Here is a 20,142-nt window from a genome sequence, read left to right as displayed (position 1 = left end):
ACTTACTAGCCAATCGGTGGCATCTAGTCTATTGGCATCACATTTTCTGATTGCTTGGAACCCTAGCCACCCAACAGAAAAGCCTGTCGAGACGATCTGAGTAGGTACTGGTCGAAAAGGCAAATTTAGGGCCAATGATGCTTAATTTTGAAGACTCCAAGAAGTATTCTCTTATTTTTCGGTAGTTGAATTTCATTTTCATTTTATTTTTTAAAATATGTGAGCAATAATTTACTAGAATTTGTGCCTTTGCAGTGCAATTAAGGGGGCACTGTTTTAATTTACCCAGCAGAAACTAATGGTCCACTGGAGGATTTTCAGTGGTACAAGCCTTACATTATGCTGTTAGACTGTTATTGTCGTTGAACCCAAGAAAACGTGGTCGCTAAATTCATCTTTTCAGTGCAGCTGTTATGAGTTGGAATTCAGAACCCAACACATGAGGTTGCTTCTGTGTACTGCCAGGTAGCCCCCCTTTCAGACTTGATCATAAATGTTGTTGACACAGACGCGGACAACTGGAGACACATCAGCCCACTGGCCAATCCTGTTATACATCTTTGAAGTCCGGCGCCTTCAATGGTGGACTGTAATGTAAATCTTCATGGACAAGCCCATGCAGTCAGAAAAAAAAGAGGTGTACTGGTATCTGCACAGACCCTCAAGTCCAGTGTCTGATTATGACATTTATATCACACTGACACAAAAAGACTTGTGGCTGCAGATTTATAGTTGGGGTTGTTGTTTTTTATTGTTTGCTTTTTATTAATATACTGCTGCTTTGCTGTCCTCAGTTATTGCTCTTGTACATTTTGGTCCTGGTTTAAACTCGTCTGTTGATTTTGTTTTAGGTTAGCTGTGATTGAATTCCAGACCTTATTAGAGATAAACATCACATTAAAGGAGCTAATTAAGCCAGGTGCGTTTCCAAGGATGTTGTGTCATCTCAATCATTAAAAGTATAAAAGAGAAATGTAGTTCTCGTGGTGTATGAAGTCCCATTCTGAACCTCTGAAATAACTGTTTTCCTTAATGCCAAAACACGTTTTTTCAAATGGATGTGATAAAGAAGAGTGGGGCTGACTGTGAAAATGCTTGCAAATAACTTATCAATCACAAGTCGTTAGCCAATGAGCATACCACAGATGATCCTTTTAAAGCATCATATGAGCAGAATTTACAAAAGAGATGAATGAAGGACTTAAACACAGTCGAAAAGTGTTTACAGGGGTCAATCGGTCAGAGGTCAGGCGAATCATTTTGCTACTTACATCAAACACCCAAGGTCAAGTCATACACCTCACACATCATTTGTAAATGGCCTGTATTTATATAGCGCTTTACTAGTCCCTAAGGACCCCAAAGCGCTTTACATATCCAGTCATCCACCCATTCACACACAGATGATGGCAAGCTACATTGTAGCCACAGCTGCCCTGGGGTGCACTGACAGAGGCGAGGCTGCCGGACACTGGCGCCACCAGGCCCTCTGACCACCACCAGTAGGCAATGGGTGAAGTGTCTTGCCCAAGGACACAACGACCGAGACTGTCCAAGCCGGGGCTCGAACCGGCAAACTTCCGATTACAAGGCAAACTCCCAACTCTTGAGCCACGATCGCCCCTTATCTTGTAGTATATATCTTGGTTAGGATTAAACATAGACATAAGCAACAACTTGGGTAAAAATTGGGTAAAAATACAACTGCTATTATGTCTCCTGGGGTGCTAAGCGGGGCTCACTGAAACAATTACTTATAAATTTGTGAGCACTAGGCTATACAGTGTGATTGCTCTGTACATGGATGCAGAAAATCATATTGCTTTTTCATGACTGTTTCATGTTTTGTTGTGAGACTAGGCTGGTGCCAATGGTGTGTTACAGACTAGGATCATATTCAGCTGGCCATGTACAAACCACAGTTCTATTAGAAATGGAGGGATCCATCAAGCTAAGTTTGAATTGTCAGGATCTTGATGTTGATAAGTCTAAACAAACATCAAACTGGCTTAATTGTCATCAAGAGAAGCTGAAAAAAAACTGAGGTAGAAGTAGAAAATCAACTGAAGTTTGGAAGAACTCCAAGCATGTCCCCTCCTGCCTTTCTCACTGCAACACAGGGTGGGCTCTTTCTTTTGTTGGTGAAATGAAAACAGAACAATCTGTACAAGATGCTACGGAGCAGGTTTCACGGGTTGTTTCCAGCCAGCCCTCAAGTGCTTCATTTGGCCCAAGATCTGACCATGACCAATATTCCACCCAGAGACTCACGGATACATGAAATAAAGAGTGGCAGCAAAAAATTCTGCTGTTCAGAACAAAGTCATTTCCTGACATGAAAAGAAAACCAGGCAGCTTTTATTGATAAATTACAATCTGTCTAAAACCAACTTTGTGAAAGATTACCGAGTCAACACTAAACTGTACTGCAGATGTAAAAGGCAATTTCAGTTTTCTCTCCTCCCCTCTTCTATTATCACTCTTATGCCTTTCATCATCTCCCATCCTCACCAATTCTTGTCCTTCACATTTTCTCTTCTTTTACTGTCAACTTTTAAAAAAACTCTTTCTTTCTCGTCCTGCTTTCCTTCTCACTTCTTTTGCTCCTTTCTCCTGTTAACTCTCTTTCTCCTCAGTCACACCAAGGTGAATGAGACTAATATTAAGAGTCAAGCATACATGCACAGGTCTAATGGCACTTCATTAGGGGCACCTTTTCCACTGAGGGGCCGCAGGAAGAATGGTTAGATGAGAGATGTGGAGAGAGAGAACGAGAGAGAAAGAGGGGCAGTGGGAAAAGCTGAGGTGGCAGTCAGTGTAAATGAAAAAGAAAGGACTGGAAAATATGAAATTGACAGTAAAACAGAACAAATACTGAAGGGGAAATGTCACGGTCCTGAGTCTGTGGACTTAGTGTTTTTCTGTTTGTATTAGTTATCTTTGATTTCATGATGTGTTTTGATTTTCTTGGGTTTGATTTCTGTCGCTAGTATTCCTAACCCCTAGGTCCTGGGCATTTCTTGTGTTCTCCTTCTTAGGTCGTGGTTCTGTGTTACTTCTGTTAGTATACAGTCGTCTTTGTCAGTGTGTCTTTTGTTGTGTCACTGTATCCCCTAGTTTAGTCCACGTCTGTTTAGTTTCCTGTTTTACTTTGAAAGTCTGTGTACTATGTCAATGTGTTGAGTTTTGCCTCCCCTTGTCTTGTCACGTCTGATGAGTCCCAGCTGTGCTCTCCTCCTGTTTCACATTCCCTAATCACCTCAGTATGTATTTAAGCCCTGTGTTTTTCCCTGTCAGTTGTTGCGTCCTCCACGTTTGTTGTGTGTATCCATTGTCGTCTACCTTCAGCATCTCCTGTCTAGTTAGTTTAAGTTGTTTATTTATCGCCAAGGGTGACTCTCCAGCAAATAAAGCTGTCGTTTAAGTTAATGTTTTGTCTCCAAGTCCTGCACGTGGGTCCAGCCACTGACAGCTAGTGATGGTGAGATGAAGCCTCATGATGAACTGAAGCTTTCCATCCAATTGGTCGACTCATGGTTCGAAGCATTGTGATGATTCATTTGCTCTACTGCGCCATCAAGTGGACAATTCTAGTGAAGCGGGCTCTTTGATTATAATGATGTGTAAACCTTATGTACATCTGGATAATGACACAAACTAGTGTTTGGTGCTTCACTTTTTAATAAACTAAAAGACAGAAATCAGATTATAGGATGTGTAGTGTTGTTTATTTATATTTTGGTGTTTATCATTTGTGATATTTATTACTGTGTGCATACTTTATTAGGAGAGACAAAATTTAAAAAAAAACAACCATCTCTTCCTTGCTGGTTCCATCGAAGAAGAAATGCACAAGTAACTATGTAGCACGTACGTAATCCAATTCCACAACACAGTGTGATGGGGAATCAGCTGTTTTCCTGCCCATGTTATTTCGAATCTGGCGCGAACCGATGAACCAGTCCCTGAATCAGTCACGTGGTACGGACTGCCCGCGAGGCCTCGAACGTCACTGCATACGTAATCAAAGCAAGCCTCGATACGCGCTTCAGAAAAACGCCCCCGCGATTACCCGACGCACGATTCGAAGCTTCGACACACAGGACACATCACTACTGACAGCCACACAACTCATCGTGACAGGAAAATATTCCATCTGTAAGTAGTTTTATTATTAGTCACAATTAAGCTCTTCACTTCTTTGTAACTAAAGTAAGTAGCTATCCAGGTTAGGTTAGGGTCATTGGAGCTAAATTTGTATCTCTATCTGGATTTATGGTGAGAGGTAAATCTTCATTGAATCAGTGTTAGAGTCCCTCATTAGTGGCAAAACCAGTTGCCACACGTGGTGTGTGAGGTGTGTGAGTCTTGGTTTCCTGCTCTTTGTTCACTGCGTCGGGCACTAACAGTAATCCTGCGCACACTCAATTAGCAGTCTTGCTGGCAGCTACCCGTAATGACACACACATACTTATGAAAGTAGACATTCTGATTAACATTTTCATCAGTGATTTATGCCCAATTTATATAATGATGCCATCCAGGAAAAGAAATGAACAGACCAGGAGTGTGCTTTTTAAATCTGCAGTGCATGACTGGCTGCCGTGCGTGGCAGGAGACTGGCTCGTTCAGTTGTTTACATTTGACTTGTGAGCGCGCGCACACACACACACACATTTATTTTTCTCTCTGTCTTTTAGACACAAAGACCATCAACTTGAGTCTGACACAGACCTTAACCTGCACTTTCTCACACTCTCTCCCACATACAAACACACTGAGTTAAGGTTTGTTTTAAGATTTCGTGTTTCTAATTGTGTTTTGGATTCATTAGCAGTGACACAAGGAGACACTTTAAAGAGTGTAGACCATTTTTGTTTGGCTGATTAAACCAGCAGAAATGTGCATTATCTCTAATTAAGAAATGCCAGTCCTGGAACAAACGCTTTTCAGTGTTACAGACAAACTAGACACAAACTCAGTGAGGTCACACCTTGATGTTGCCAAAGAATATAATGTGTTTTATATTACGATACATTTTCTGTCATGACTCGTGAAAATAGTAAGTTCGGTCACATGAACATCAGTTTCACGCCAACAACTAAAAGGTGGAGTGATGTCCACACTGTAAATATCCACAAGGAACATAACGAGAAATACTCAAGGTAGTTGGTGTGGTGGCTTATTAGATTACTGGACCGTTGATTTTCATAAACTCACCACATTCTGTCCAGTCAAACAAGTTAGCCATCCTTTCAATTTAGTTTTTTTTTTTTTTTGTTTTGTTTTGTTTTTTTTTAACCCTTGTGTGGTGTTCATATTTTTGTTACTCAGCCAGTGTTCATGGGTCTGGTGGACCCGCTAGAGTTTTGGCTTTCCAAATTAACACTATCAAACAATTTTATGTTAAATTACTCAACAGATGTTTGCTTAATCCCAATTACAAGCCAAATGAACAGCAAACATGGTTAATTTTTTCCCTTTACCTTTGTTAGATCACATTTATGAATCAATGTGCTTCTTGTGTTTTGGGTTTTTTTTTTTTTTTTATAAAATGTTATAAAAAAATAAATCAGTTATAATCAAGTGGAGTGAGTGGAAAGACACAACACATTTACACGTGAAGCAATATGTTTCACAACTAAATGGGATCAGCTGCACATCAATGGTGACATTAGGCCCAGGGTTGTAAAACAGGGGGAGGCGGTGCACACACTTATCCCACACTGTCCAAGCAGATAGCTTGTCTCTCTGCCGTCGAGCTGGTCTGTCGTCTCGGTTATCAAAACGGATAATCCTGGAAATTTTGTGGAAGTTTTCCAGAGACATTGATGCACGGAAAGGTTTCTGCATCCCACAGGGATTCTGTGGATTCCCCTTTGGACCTGAAAACTCCTGCAAGGATAAGAACCCCAAAGTAGGCCTTTGGGGTTCTTGGATGAATTTGGTCCATCTCCTTCCACCTCTCTCCAAAAACACACCTTCCTTCTAGATCTGCAATCCAGAATAATTTTCTGGATGGAATCTGGGATGAAAAGCTCAAATGAAGACTTGATGTCCTGCACATGAGTAACTGTCAGCCGTGTTGGCCCTGGCTGATCACAGTAACAGCTCTGCAGGGTGGCTCATTTCTTGGGCAAGAAGACCATTCAATTTCACCAGTTATTGACATCCATATTTCTTCACTTGCTGTCTGGTGGGCTTGTTCTGGTCCTGGAGCTGGCTGCAGATGGGGTACTCGTCTTTGTTTTGTTACTAAATGGTGCTCAACCTCATCCTCTTCTTCAAAGTCACTGTCAGACTCTGAATTTTCAGAAATGTGAAATATTCTGAACCCTCTTTGTCAACATCATCATCCGAAGCCCCTCTCTCTTCCAAAATCAATTGGATGGCCCTCGCAGCAGATAATCTTTTGCCATCTTGATCAGTTGTGATAAAGAACCACACTGGCAAAGTCTTATTTATAGTATTATGCCCCTAATTTGCAGGTGGGACACGGTATGAGAAAATAAAATTGGGATCCCTCAAGAAAGAGGGTAAAATGTGCAGGAATGTAAGAGCAGACAGTGTTGATTGTTGAAAATTCAACAATGTTGCAACTTTGTGCGCGAGCAGGAGGGGAAGAAAACACTATCAGCAGCACCAGAAAGGAGGAAGACAGAGTGTGGGAACACAGGACCTACACTTTCAACACTTTTATTAGACCTGGGTCCAGTGGACCCGAACACCTTGTATGTAATGTAAATGCGTGGGGGGAGGTACAGTATGAGGTCATTGAAAATTAGTTCGGATTTATGTTCTTCACAGAAAATAAGCCAAAGCCAATGAATTTCAGGTTGAAAAAATAATTCATTGTTTAATTGTTCTTTTGAAAAAAACTGAAAACGGGTCTCACAGACCCGAACACCATACAAGGGTTAAACTGATCATTTGACACATTATTTAATATTGCATCATGTATTAAGGTATAAGCGGACATTTTAAGTGCATTAATTGCTACATTTAAGTAAATTTCCTAATAGGGAGCGACAGTTTTGACTTTTCAGTGCCATGAAATATTTAATGGACCATCCTGACCTTTATAAGTAATCATGCTGTTTCTCAATTTCTGTTTTTACTTCAGTTGTGTTCTCCATAAAATCACACACAATTCCTTTTAAAGACTTCAGAGACACTTTTTACAGTGAAATTAGTAAAGAAAGAATTTTTAGACACCTTTAAAAATAAACAGCAATACAAATAAATTATCTTCTTAGTGAAATTTGTTAATTACAGTTGAACTCAAGCACAACAGACTTTTTTTCATATCAGAAGAAACATGAAAACATTTTTTTTTTTTTTTTTTTTTTTTTAACTTGTGTGGTAGCTTATTGGCTTTAATGTACATGCACCGATTCTGCTTATATGTAGCCCCCAGAGATCAGTTTTGAGCCAGGAATCACACTGACTAACTGTACCTAACTGACTGTTTATTTATTTTTGTCAGACAGGTTATTTTTATCATGCTGCCCTTCTTATAAGTTGATCCACTTCACTCTAAGCCCTGGTTATGAAAGCAAGAGCAGGAAAAACACAAGTTTTGTTTTTATGATTTATGACGATAATTTAATCTGGATTAAACACAAACTAAACGGATCAGCACCAGAAAACTCCAAAAACAATCTGTAAGTGTTCAGTAAAGTCCTTCACAAAAACCTCATAAGTGCAGTGTTTTGTCTAGTACCAGCGCACACGTTCCTGTACTCATCGGCATTTCTTCACAGATTTTCCTCTCTATGGCTTTCACACACACTTTCCTCTTCTCAAATAACCATGCTCATCAGGGCCCAAAGGGGCATCCATTTTTCAGTGTTGCCATGACAATCCCAGTGAGGAGGGGTGTTTAGTTTGACTGGTGCAGTCACGTTGATAAATGACCCTCTTATTGCTGGCTGTCGCCCAGGGATTACTGTATACACTCTCTCCCTCTTTTGCTCCCTCACACACACACAATCACGCCGACTCTCTTTCCCCCAGTGGCTAGCTGTCCAGCTGATACACACACTCAGATCACTTTACATGCTAATTGGCCGACAAGACCTTTAACAAATAGCTGTCTAATGAGTCGTTCCTCTCCACTGCAGGGCAGGGTCTTCCTGAGTCTACATAACCACGTGATGGGAAGAATGCGGAATAAAGATGCAACTCAGGGGTCAAAAGGTCACATTGGCTATGTATAGAAAGCCTGATTGATTGATTGAAATAAGAACATGATACCCATTTCAGACAGTGGCACAGGTTAAACCAACAACCCTATTGATCAGATTGCATTAGTGAAGCTGAGTCAGAAGCTGTCCAGGTTATCCCACCTCCAGTAGGAGAGAAAACAATTGGGTTCCTTCCAAAGAAAATAGATGTAAAATGTTGAGTCTGGAAGTCAAAGACTGAAAAACTAAACATCAAAGTGTCTTTGTTTTACTCTGGTTATAGATCCCACCATGAGTATCTATCAGTTTCTGTCCAACACACAATCTCTATGGAAAGTAAAAAACAGTGTGTTCCATATATTATCCAGAGCACCAGTGTCATTTACACATTTATGCATATAAGTATATAAATCACAACAGTTGCCTCAACATGCTTTACATTTGAAGATAAAAACTCTACAGCTGCATTCATTTCCACATTACCAAGCTGGAGGCAGAATTTATATTATTACCCATTTCTGCTCATCTAAATGAACCTGTGCTGGCATTCATGGCAATAAAATTATGTGAAACTTTTCAGTTTCACCACTGTGTCAGTTACTCTCACCCTGCAGAGCACCATCTAATATCTCACCATCTCACATAAATAGAAAAATGGGCAAATGTGTCTACAGGCTCACAGTTTTTTCCAGGCCATTTCTCTTTGACCGAGAGCCCAAGCCCCCATTCCCGATCATAAAGCTATTAGCCTTAGAGGGGAAAACATCCTCCACGCTACAGTAAACCAGAGAGGACCAAGGATAATGTATCTCTCTGCTGGCACCCCTGAAAGTCATCAATTATTCATACACAGGCACTCAACAACCTGAAATAAACACATACACTCACCATATACAAACACATACATGTTCACCAGGCACTGAGACAACCAGTCAATTCATACCTTCAGAGGCGGAGAGAAACAGATTAAGTACCTCCTAATTTATTTGTCCTCACTGCGGCGGAGTTTGTGTTTGCTGATACTGGAGCATTGCTTTGCATCCATGGGTCCACTGTTGAGGTGCATTGTGCTTATTTGCACCAATAATTGCCAAAAAAGGCAGACCACAAACCTGATGTCAGAAATTAATATTTGACTGTACCATAGAGTCATAGCAGAGGCAGTCCATCAAAGGCAAAAACAGGGCTCATTGGTAAAGGTGATAATTTGCACCATGTAGCATTCACACACCGAGACACCGAGCACAAGACGGCATTAGCAAAGATATGCAGCAATATTTTACCAGCAGTCATCATCTACTGCATTAGAAGATAAACCCTACCATGGTGTTTCACAGGCTGTTGTAAAACAGACACTTCTAGACATTTTTATAAACCTAAGAAACCAACAACGAAACCACAATCACTCGAGGAAGGTTTGTACAGCATGTAAGTATGTAAGGGTCGTTATAATTTGGTTTCATCAAAATCAGATCAGTAGGTCAGCCCTGACACTCTATTAAAGCTAAAAATACATACTTTTAATTACAGAGGCCTAAACGATAGATTTGGTCTGAAAATACAGTGCAGATTATGACTTGCAAGCGAGGAGCATAGGACAAATTTTCAGATTTATCAAATTTCTTCCTGTGCTTATTTTTCAGGTGCCTCGATATTGAGCAAATCTGTAAATTTTAATGTGATGTGGGCCAGCACATCATTACCACTGCCTACCATTTGTGCACTGACTGCATTAGACTGAGGTATGTGTGCAGCGCTCAGGAGAACTCTTTATCACTGCTTTCCTTCCACAGTGCATTTGCCCTACTGAAAAGAAACCCACTAAAAAATTAAGACACGATATTATAGTAAATAAAAAGAGAAACAGAAGAAAATGGATTAAAAACAAGTCCCGGGGAAGAGAAGAAGTTTTACGATACATCCTTTTTGAAAAGATGTAGATTTTTTTTTAAAAAAAGTTAAACATATAACTGGAAACATGAGATGTGGAGAAATTATGCTGCTGAGCAGCAACTGAATCCTGAAACTCAAGTGGATCAATCATGTGTGCATGTTTTCTGAGGTTAAACAGGCAACAGATGAAGAGAGACACCACAACAGAATATACACTGACACAAACAAGAAATAATATGCAACGCGTACTGTGAAATGCCTCAAAAGAGTGGGCTATACTGATAATTAAATCATCCACTGTAGACCCTGTTCACTCTGAAACTCCATCCTTGTTTTCTCATTTTTGCCCTTTAACAATTATACACGTGAGATCATATTCCTGCAGATACTGATATGTTGACCTATAAAGCAAACCTTTACCCAAACTCATAATTAACATAGATTTAAATAGCTCCTTGTTTATTTAAGTGAAGAGCAGCTATATGCCGTCACTTTGAAGGATTCCCCTCATCCTACTATGTGTCTATACACATTTGGTCCTCGGAGATGCAGTAGAATATAAATGCATATGTACTCACAGCCTCTCAGTGCCTCTGGGGATGTTTTTGGGCACAGTGTGGATCCCCAGGCCATGGCAGTCCACCGTGTTGCTCAGGCAGCTGCAGGGAGTGGGGCACGCCTCTGCACCTCCGTGACCTGCCAACAGCACCGTAACACTCCACGCCAACACCACCTGCATCCAAGATTGAGGAGCCCGGCCTGTGTCCACTGCAATCATCCCACAGCCTCCTGACCCAGCTCCATCCCCTCTTTTTCCAGCAGGCATTCTGCTCTCCTGCGGAGCTCCCCAACACTGCAGAAACCAGCCAACAGATCCTACCCTCTTCCTTCTGCCCGGGATGACTGACCAGTACTACCTCCTTAAAGAAGTGAGAACCAGCAGGAGAGTGTTTAAAGGGGCTGAGACAGCAGCATAGCCAAGTGAAGTTCAGCTCAAACTGAACGACTGCCACTTGATCCTGGAGTGGCCTTTCAGGGAAATAAAGGAGGAGGGAAAAAATACGAGTATGTCCTCTTCTTCTACTTGTCACCAGCTTTAGAGCTCCCTCCAATTGGCTTCTCTTCTTCTACTCTCTCTCTCTCTCTCTCTCTCTCTCTCTCTCTCTCTCTCTCTCTCTCTCTCTCTCTCTCTCTCTCATGCAGCTGTACAGTGTGCTCGCCTCTCCCCTCTACTTTTCATTGAGTCATTGTGCACTGAACAGTGAGCCACTAGGAAAAAAAAGAAAAAGAAAGGGGGTGTGGAGGGGGGACTCCCTCACTCCCTCTATCTCACACACACAGAGTAATCATCCATCAAAAGCTTTTACAAATAACTGCAGCAAGACTCCTCCTATGCCCCCCCCCCCCCCCCCCCCCCCCCAACTCCACACATACACGCATACGCACACACCAGTACCCAGAGTGACCTCACATCTATTCAGTGGCAGCAGTAGCGGGAGCCGCCACCATCACTGAAGGTGACAGCAGCCTTTCTCTCTCTCTTGCCCTCTCCTTCTTTTTGTCTATCTCGCTCGCCCACATGCGGTCTCCTCCCTTGGGGGAAAAAAAAGAGCCCGAGGCTGCATGAACATGATGAGAAAGGAGAGAGGAAGAGTAAATTGTGATCACCACGAAGCACGAGAAAATATAACCGAAAAGGAGAAACTATTTGTGGAGAGGAAGAACAATAGATGTGACATAAAAGGAGAGGTTGGAAGTTGTACTGCGGATTAATTGGGATATTTTATTTTATTTATTTTGGCCACGGCTCAGTGCCAAGACTGCACACTGAGCTGCAGGAACTTGGGTTGGTTGGGGAAAGTGGGGGGGGGGGTGAGACTGGCATAACTGGAATGCCATAAGCTGCCAGAGCTTACTCAGAAGTCTATTATGAATTCACTGGCAAGGCTTTGAAATTCAAATGGAGCCTGGCAGAGTTTTTTTCCCCAGTCTCCACAGAAACCCTGGCTTCAGCTTTTTGTGATCACCATACTACCAAGGAAAAAAGGAGCGGGGGAAAAAAAGCTATCAGGGATACCGTGAAGAAAAACCACTTACAGCTGGAAATCTACAGTAAAACCAGTGACAAGGTGTTAAATCCACAAGGAAACAGTGTTTGCTCATTTATTGATTTGTTCTTCTAAGTTATGAATTATTTAGGTCTTCAGTTTAACAGTAAAATAAACCCCAGATTTCTACAGCAAAAAATAAATAAAAAATGTTAAAAAGGAGAAGAAGAAGTTGTTGTTAAATGTAATATTCTGCCAATCAGCTGTATTATAAGTTAGTCTTAAATGGTTTTCAGGCACAGCATTATTGGTGCATTATAAGAAGAAAAAATCTGTTCTTTGGCTTGTATCCCTTCTTAAATGTATTCCTGATTCACACTGTTTTATACAACAGTTTTGTGGAGTGTAGTCAGAGCTTCTCTCAGAGATAGATCTGGTTTGTTATTACTTTTCAGTGTGACTGCTAACACCCGGAGGGCACAGTTTACCCAGCTTTTTATTTACCACTATACATGAGTGATTATTGCTCGTGGCCTCACTTTGTCTTCTCCTGGCAGACTCGGAGTGACGGGTTAATTTAACCCGCTGCACTTCAGAAGTGATGGAAAACAAATTGGCCACAGGCAGAGGCCGGCTGCTTCCTTTGTGCAACTGAATTGAATGACTCATTTGGCCATATTCGGTAACAAAGAGAGGGAGACAAGATGTTGACATCTCGAGGGGGTGGTCCCCCTTATTTCTAGGGTCATAATAGCTGTCTGAGGCAGGGGTGGGTGTCGAGGCAGGGAGGGAGCTTTTACTGCAGACGCGTCTGAATTGATTTCTGGAAGTAAAGAGCAGATGCTTTTGTCTCAAAGGCATCAATTCCCAAAAGCGCTAGTGTTTTTCCCTACATGTAATGCAATTTGTCAATAAAAGTTTTAATCCTGAAAACAAGGGAAGACTTAAATGTTGAAGAAATTAGTTTGCCCATTAAATTGTTTGGTAAATCTGATAAATTAGAGAACACATACTGCACAAACATTGGAAATCTAAATCAATGTATGAATATGTGGTGGTATAAATGATGCAGTCCCCAAAACATTCACATAAAACTCACAGGTGAAGCAACATCAGCTATTTCATTACAACGTGATGTTCAGGTGGGTCAACAAAACTGCTCAGAAATGACAGGAAACAAAGGCAAATTTCCCCGAATCTATGTCTTGATGCATGCTCAGTCATCCAGCGAAGCAAATCCCAAAAGGTTGATTCTGCTCATCTGGACGTAGCGTTTTCAGTGGGAGAAACATTTCATCACTCATCCAAGTGACTTCTTCAGTCTCACGTAAATGGTTGGGAAAACCATTTACGTGAAAAGGGAAAGACCATCTCTGAAGCGAGGAAGTGGCCTAAGGGTGCATCTTTTGCCATCTTACAATGCTGTGATTGCAGCCATTCCCCAACTTTCTGTGAATGGTACTCATGGCCATGGAGCAATGGTCTTTGATCAGTGGTTGTTGATCAATGGTCATGACAATTTGCATATTAATGATCAAGGAACTGACCTCACAGCCCATTGTTCATTTAGTGGTCTAGCTTCAGTCATTTTGCAAATATACTGTTTATAAGATTGGGGAAACCTGCAGTCAGCTGAGACTAAAGAAGTCACCTGGATGAGTGACGAAACGTTTCTCCCACTGAAACCGTCCAGATGACCAGAATCTAGTTCGACTGAGCCAAAAGATACACTGCCAAAGTCCTGGTGTCAGGAAACAGGACAGGACCCCCAGCAGTCCCATATCCAAACTGTGTGGACTGCACATCAGGGACATGAACAACATAGGCAGGCGGTCGTGATATTCTGACTCATCTGTGTGCAGGACTAAAGGAGCACACTGCGCAGTTAACGAAATACATGCAAACAGGAAATCCTTCTACTATAAAACTGCATTAAAACATCTTTTGAAGATGGCACTGAGAATTTTGTATTTCAATTTGTCGTAATCTTCAATCACAAATCTGTATTTGTAATTAATAGAATAATTACTGCAGGTATAAGCTTGGTTAGTTTTCCATACTAACATTTTGTTTAGTTCATCTTATGTTAAAGGGCAATCTCATGGGAAATATGGGCTTACGTTTACTTCTTGATAACAACAACTGATTACCGAGTACGCTGAGGGCAGGAAGTGAAATATACTAGGTAATACTGCCATGAAAAAACTGTTCATGGCAACAGTGAACAATATGTAACAAGCTAAAGTGTATTTGTATGTAGAAAAAAACTTAACTGGCTCATGAGTCCTTCCAAGACACAAGAAGCTATTATAATGTCATTAATCTGAAAACATAATTGGAGACAGACATCTGCATTATTCAACAGCACCCTTCAGTGGGTAAATACTGTCACTGCATTTAAGGGTGCTGTGTGTTTGCTGCTGGGCAACGAAGGCTTCAATTTCAGATTCATTCCAGCCTGAAACTGAAACACTAATTGAAACATTAACTCAGACAAGTTTTCTGTAGAAAACAGAGGTTTTAATGCAAAGTGGATAATCCACCAAGGAACCCACTGTACACGCTGAGCTTATTTTACACTAAAATACAAAAACAATCAGGTTACCACAGTTTACACCACATGATACAACAATAGTCATGGATTAGTTAGCGCTTGGACAACTGAGAAAACTTAACCCAATAATGAATTCAGTAGGAAAAGGTAACCTGTTACCATGTGTGTGTGTGTGTTTGCCCCCACCCCATTACAAAGGAATAAGGTGCACACGAACTTCTGGAGTAAAAACTAAAGCTCCACCCACTTTAGTAAAACCTGGATTTATCAGTGTTCCAGCTTTCTCACAGCACACAAAGAACTCATCAGTGACCATGCACCGCAAGCAAGCAGTCAACTAAATGTTTCACATGTATTATCTTTTTTTTTCTTTTTTTTTCTTTCTTCTTCTCTTTTTTTTTTCTTGTCTTTTTTTTTCATACATTCTTCTTTCACACACATATACTTTCACTCTCACATAGTTTTTATTTTAATTTTTATATTTAGATATTTTTATTCTCATGTTTACACATATTTAACACACACATTGCAATATTGTGCTCTCTTATACATGTATTTTAATGTACATATTTACAAATTTTCACTCTAACATACATGCATTTTTTTATGCATTCCTACATTTTGCTCTCATTTACATGCAAAACATTCAATATGCATTTAATCTCACAAATAATATATATATGTAAGAAGAGAATGCATACATGTCTGAAGAAAATATATGTATGCAAGAGAATAATGTATGTGAATGAAAGAGTATAGTGGAAACGGAAGGCTGGGTGTCTGTACTGCTGTGATTGCTGCGAAGCACACGCGGGTCACTTTCAAGTGTCTGACAGATGGAGGGGGGACTATTCTGAGCGCACGTAAAAAAAAATTTGAGCGCAAGTAAAAAAAAGTTTGCAGGTGCAAGTGTTGCATTTTGAGGAGAAATTTATTTTGAGCGAAGAAAAGCTGAATTTGAGTGAACAAAATTCATTGCTGCGTGCAAAAAATGTATTTCAGTGTTTGCTATTATCCATACACACACACAATAGCAGCCCCTCTCGCTCAGTTTTTGTATTTTTTTTTTTTTTTGGCCTGTCCCGTTTGGCTCTTTTGCCCTCAGAATTGTTGTCTAAAGGCAAAGAAAGATGCCCAACGGATTTACTTTACCAAACTGACCATCCCAGCCTTGCCGTAATGGTCCATTTGATTCACCTTTTATTGTTTATTTTATTTTCACTTACTGAATACGGGACAGACTTGACTGGGGGAAAGAAGGGGAGAAAGAAAGAGGGAAAGAGAAACAGCTGAGAAGAGGGACGGGGGAGAAGGGCAAAAGACAAAAACCAACAGAACGGGCAGAGAAAAAAAATGCATATATCAATCACCTGGGTCACCTGCTGAGAAAGAAAAAAGAAAGCAAGCAGAAGAGAACAAGAGTAATAGAATAAACAACATCACAATGATATATGGGAATATGACAGTAAATACTAAATGTTAAACATTATTGTGCAGCACATAAGATCAACAGAACACAGTGTGCTTTGAGGTAGGAGCCAAAAAGGGTGTAGTTTGTGGGTGTGATCACCCATGTGTACACCTGTGAGCATGGACGCGCTTGTTTTTTGTTTTTTAAAAGGTTCCTTCATGTAATAATCTGCTAGAGGGTGTGGGGGGGCCACAGCCCCGTCCTCCAGGGCATGAAGCAGGTGTGGAGGAGATCAAAACTCCAGACATCCAGAGGCCCCCAGAACACAAGAGACCAAGGAAGACCAACAGAGGGGCAGCTGCGCCACTGTCCCGGAAAGAGCTGAGGAGAGTCCCAGATGAGGGCTCACTCAGCAGCCGCGGAGCAGAAGCCAGGGGGAGTTGCAGTGACGCGCCCATGAGCTCCGCCGGCAGCCTGCTGCGCCTGAGTGACCGAGCCCCAGGCCAAGAGGCCGGGGGCACCCCACCTCCGAAGTGGCCCGAGCGAGCCCCAGGCTCCAGGCCCCGATAAGCGGCCGCCAAGGAGTGAGCCGGTGTGTACCTGGACGCCCATCCCCGGACACAAAGAACCACCAACGCACCGATGTCTGAGGGAGTCCGCCACTGCCAGGGGAAGTGGTGGTAGGGGGAGATAGGCCTCCAAACCTTGGAGGGCCTGAGATGTCCCCAGAGAGGTGGCGCCTGACACCCAACCTGACATATAGACACAGACATACAGGCACACACAGATACAAACATCCATTCCCACCCTCATGCTCTCATATGCACTTACTCCACACTCAACCAACGTGGAGACAGACATAAAGAGACGTTGTACACACGATCACACTCCCTAAGCGTACTCTACAAACCGGGTCTAGGTGCCCCCGCCCCTGGAGGGGGGAACTGCACCCAGACCCAGGTGGTGTTTCCCTTTTCCCTGCGGTGGGGGGAGGCAGACCGCCCCAACTCCGCAGCAGCAGGAAGGCTCCACACTCCAGACCGCAGTCGGACGGCCAACTCCTCCTCCTAGCCCCCCTGCTCCAGCAGGTCGCAGAGAATGGGGGTGAGAGAAGACTCCAAACCTCCCTCCACCCGCTCATTGTAGTGTTGATGCATGTGTGTTTTAAGGTGCATTTAAAACCCAGGAGGGCTTGGAGCTACCTGCCAGAGAGCAGCAGGTAAGCGCATGGTCCCTCCTGCTAGCCCTCAATGTCTATGTGTATTTAAAATTGAGAGGTGGGCAACGATGCCAGGGGTGAGGTGTACACCCTGATGGTACTTTGGACTCCGTGTATCGTGCCCACCCCCAAGATCCTATATGTATGTGTAATGAGAGTGTGAGTAATGTGAATGTCTAAGTTGTGGGATAAAATTGAGGCAGAGGCAGCCAGAAGGGGACAGGGGGGGGGTAGCCTCCTCTGCACCCTGGTGACATACCCCTACTCCAAGGCCCTGCATGTGTGGGTGGTTGTGGTGGAGCGGGAAGAGGGAGGCAGCTGGAGATGGGGAGGGAAGGAAGGGAGGGGCAAGTGACCCCTCCCTGGGGCCAGCTCCCCCGCTGACCCCAGTAGGCACCCCCACACTCCGCGACCCGCCAGGGAAAGGGGGCCCAGGCCCATCCAGACCGGGGCCCAGTGCAGCAGCGCCGCCCGGCCCCACAGAGCCCGGGACAGTCCACCCAACCCCACCACAGAGAAAACTGCACCTACCCCTACCCCACCATCCACTCATCTTCCAGACTACATAAGACAATAAACACCCAGGCTGAGATCTTCCTCCACCTCTCCTGTATCTCCCCTTCCTGCAGAGGGAGCTCCTGAGGAGAGGAAAGCTCCTGCAAGATGTGACAATCTCCCCCACCAGTTGAAGAGCCCCCCAGGTGGCTCGATGCACCGGCGGCACCCTGCTCCAGGGCTGGGCCCCCATGCACCCACCCGCCCACAACCCCGGCAACACACCAACCAGGACCCAAGCCCCCGAGGCCCGGTCCGGGTCCCAGCCCAGAGACGGAGCGCCCCCAGAACCTCACGCCCATCCCGGACCCACCCAGGGGCAGCCAGGCTACCAGGTCAGTAACCCACGTCCGTCAGCACAGACCCTCCTCTAGCCCCGCTGCACGCAGCCGTGAGGAAACAGTCACCTGAGAGCCAACAGAGCCCCTAACCGGACATGACCGCTACCCCGGGTTGAGCCCCCCAAGGAAGATGCCTCCGGGGAACCCCCCGACGACCTAAGCCTGTCCCTACCCCCACACCAATCACAACAGTGAAGGCGGGACCAAACTATGACCCCCCACCCCCACTAGGTGATGGAGCTGATCAAAGGAGCCCAGAGCAATTGATCTGATGTGGTGGCAGAGGCTGTATCAAGACTAATGTAATCTAATAGATAATTTCTATATTGGTTAGAATTAAGATTATTTTTATTTTTCCAGTTCATGAGGACTGTTTTCTTGGCTATGCATAGGGCAGTGAAGACCATATGGGCTATATTCTTTTCTGAAGTGACATTATCTAAGCTGCCCAACAAACACACTAAGGGGGAAGGTGGAATGTTACATTTCAGACACTTCGATAAGTCTTCACATATCTCGCGCCAAAACTTCTGAACTGGTGGACAGAACCAAAGAGCGTGGATATAATTGTCCGGTGAATTGGTTTGGCAGTGTGAGCAGTTGTTGGTAGACGTAAAGCCCATCTTGAACATCCGATGACCTGTATAGTGTACTCTATGTAATATTTTGTATTGAATTAATTGAAGACTGGGATTTCTAATTAGATGAAAGGTTTTTAAGCAAATCTGAGACCAGAAGTTTAGGTCTAAGTTAACTGATAAATCCGCTTCCCATTTTGCAATAGGAAGTGATATTGATTCATCTGTTTTAGAAAGCATTCTGTATATTTTGGATAGTAATTTGGGGGGTTTAAGAGTAAGAAATTGAACCACACTTGGTGGTGTTTGTAGTTCAACTTGACCCGGTTTAAATTTCTTTTTTACTATGGATTTAATTTGTTGATATTCTAAAAATCTTTTCTTGTTGATCCCATATTGTGTAACTAGTCCGTCAAATGAAATAAATTCTGTTCCTTCTAGTATATGTTCTAAATATTTGATTCCTTTATCACTCCAATCTGAAAGGTTTATCATATTATTGTTTTATAATATGTCAGGGTTGTTCCAGATAGGTGTACGTTTGCATGGGATTAATGAAGACGCCGTCAATTTTAGAAACTCCCACCATGCTGTCAGAGAAGAGCTGATGTTGATGCTTTTAAAGCATTCATGTCGTTGGATGTTTGAGCTGATAAATGGTAGGTCTGAGATCTCTAGATTATTGCAGAGTGCTTGTTCTACATCTAGCCAAGGTTCATCTAAGAGGGTGTGTTTTAGCCATCCTGAGATAAACTGAAGCCTGTTGGCTAAGAAGTAGTGCTGAAAGTTAGGCAGTTCTAGTCCTCCTTTATCCTTGGTCTTTTGTAGTGTTTTTAAGCTTATACGTGGGGGTTTATTTTTCCAAAGGAATTTGGACATACATGAATCTAGAGATCTGAACCAATCTTGTGGCGGTTTAGTTGGGATCATTGAGAATAAATAATTTATTTTTGGTAAGACCATCATTTTTATAGCGGCAACCCTTCCCATGAGTGATATGGGTAGACATTTCCATCTAGCCAGATCATCTTCTACCTTCTTTAAAAGTGGGATATGGTTTAATTTAGTTAGATCTGCAAGCTTGGGAGAAACATTAATACCTAAATATTTTATATTTCCCGATTGCAGTGGTGTAGAAGAGGAATTATGGAAGGAGCAATTAATCGGTAGGACTGTAGATTTTGACCAGTTAATTGAGTAATCTGATATTCTTGCAAAAGAGTTTATTAATTCAATCACCCCAGAGATATTGGTTTGTGAATTTTGGAGAAAGAGTAACACATCATCCGCATAAAGGCTGATTTTATGTTCCACGTTCTTGCATTTTATGCCCTTAATTACTGAATTCTGTCTAATT

General features: G+C 42.6%; 1 protein-coding gene across 1 annotated transcript in view; it reads right to left on the bottom strand.

Moving 5' to 3' along the window:
- slit1b (slit homolog 1b (Drosophila)) overlaps positions 1 to 11,467 on the bottom strand; it is a 79,514-nt gene extending 68,047 nt beyond the window's left edge. Inside the window, exon 1 of the mRNA XM_026171939.2 lies at positions 10,658 to 11,467. Within this exon, the coding sequence (XP_026027724.2) occupies positions 10,658 to 10,905 (248 nt within the window). The 5' untranslated portion in view covers positions 10,906 to 11,467. The remainder of the gene's footprint in view (positions 1 to 10,657) is intronic.
- Positions 11,468 to 20,142: the final 8,675 nt, after the last annotated feature.

This window comes from Astatotilapia calliptera, chromosome 6, assembly GCF_964374335.1.
Source record: "Astatotilapia calliptera chromosome 6, fAstCal68.1, whole genome shotgun sequence".
Taxonomy (NCBI): Eukaryota; Metazoa; Chordata; class Actinopteri; order Cichliformes; family Cichlidae; genus Astatotilapia; species Astatotilapia calliptera.
The sequence above is the reverse complement of the archived record's forward strand: the minus strand, read 5'-3'. Positions and strand labels throughout refer to the sequence as shown.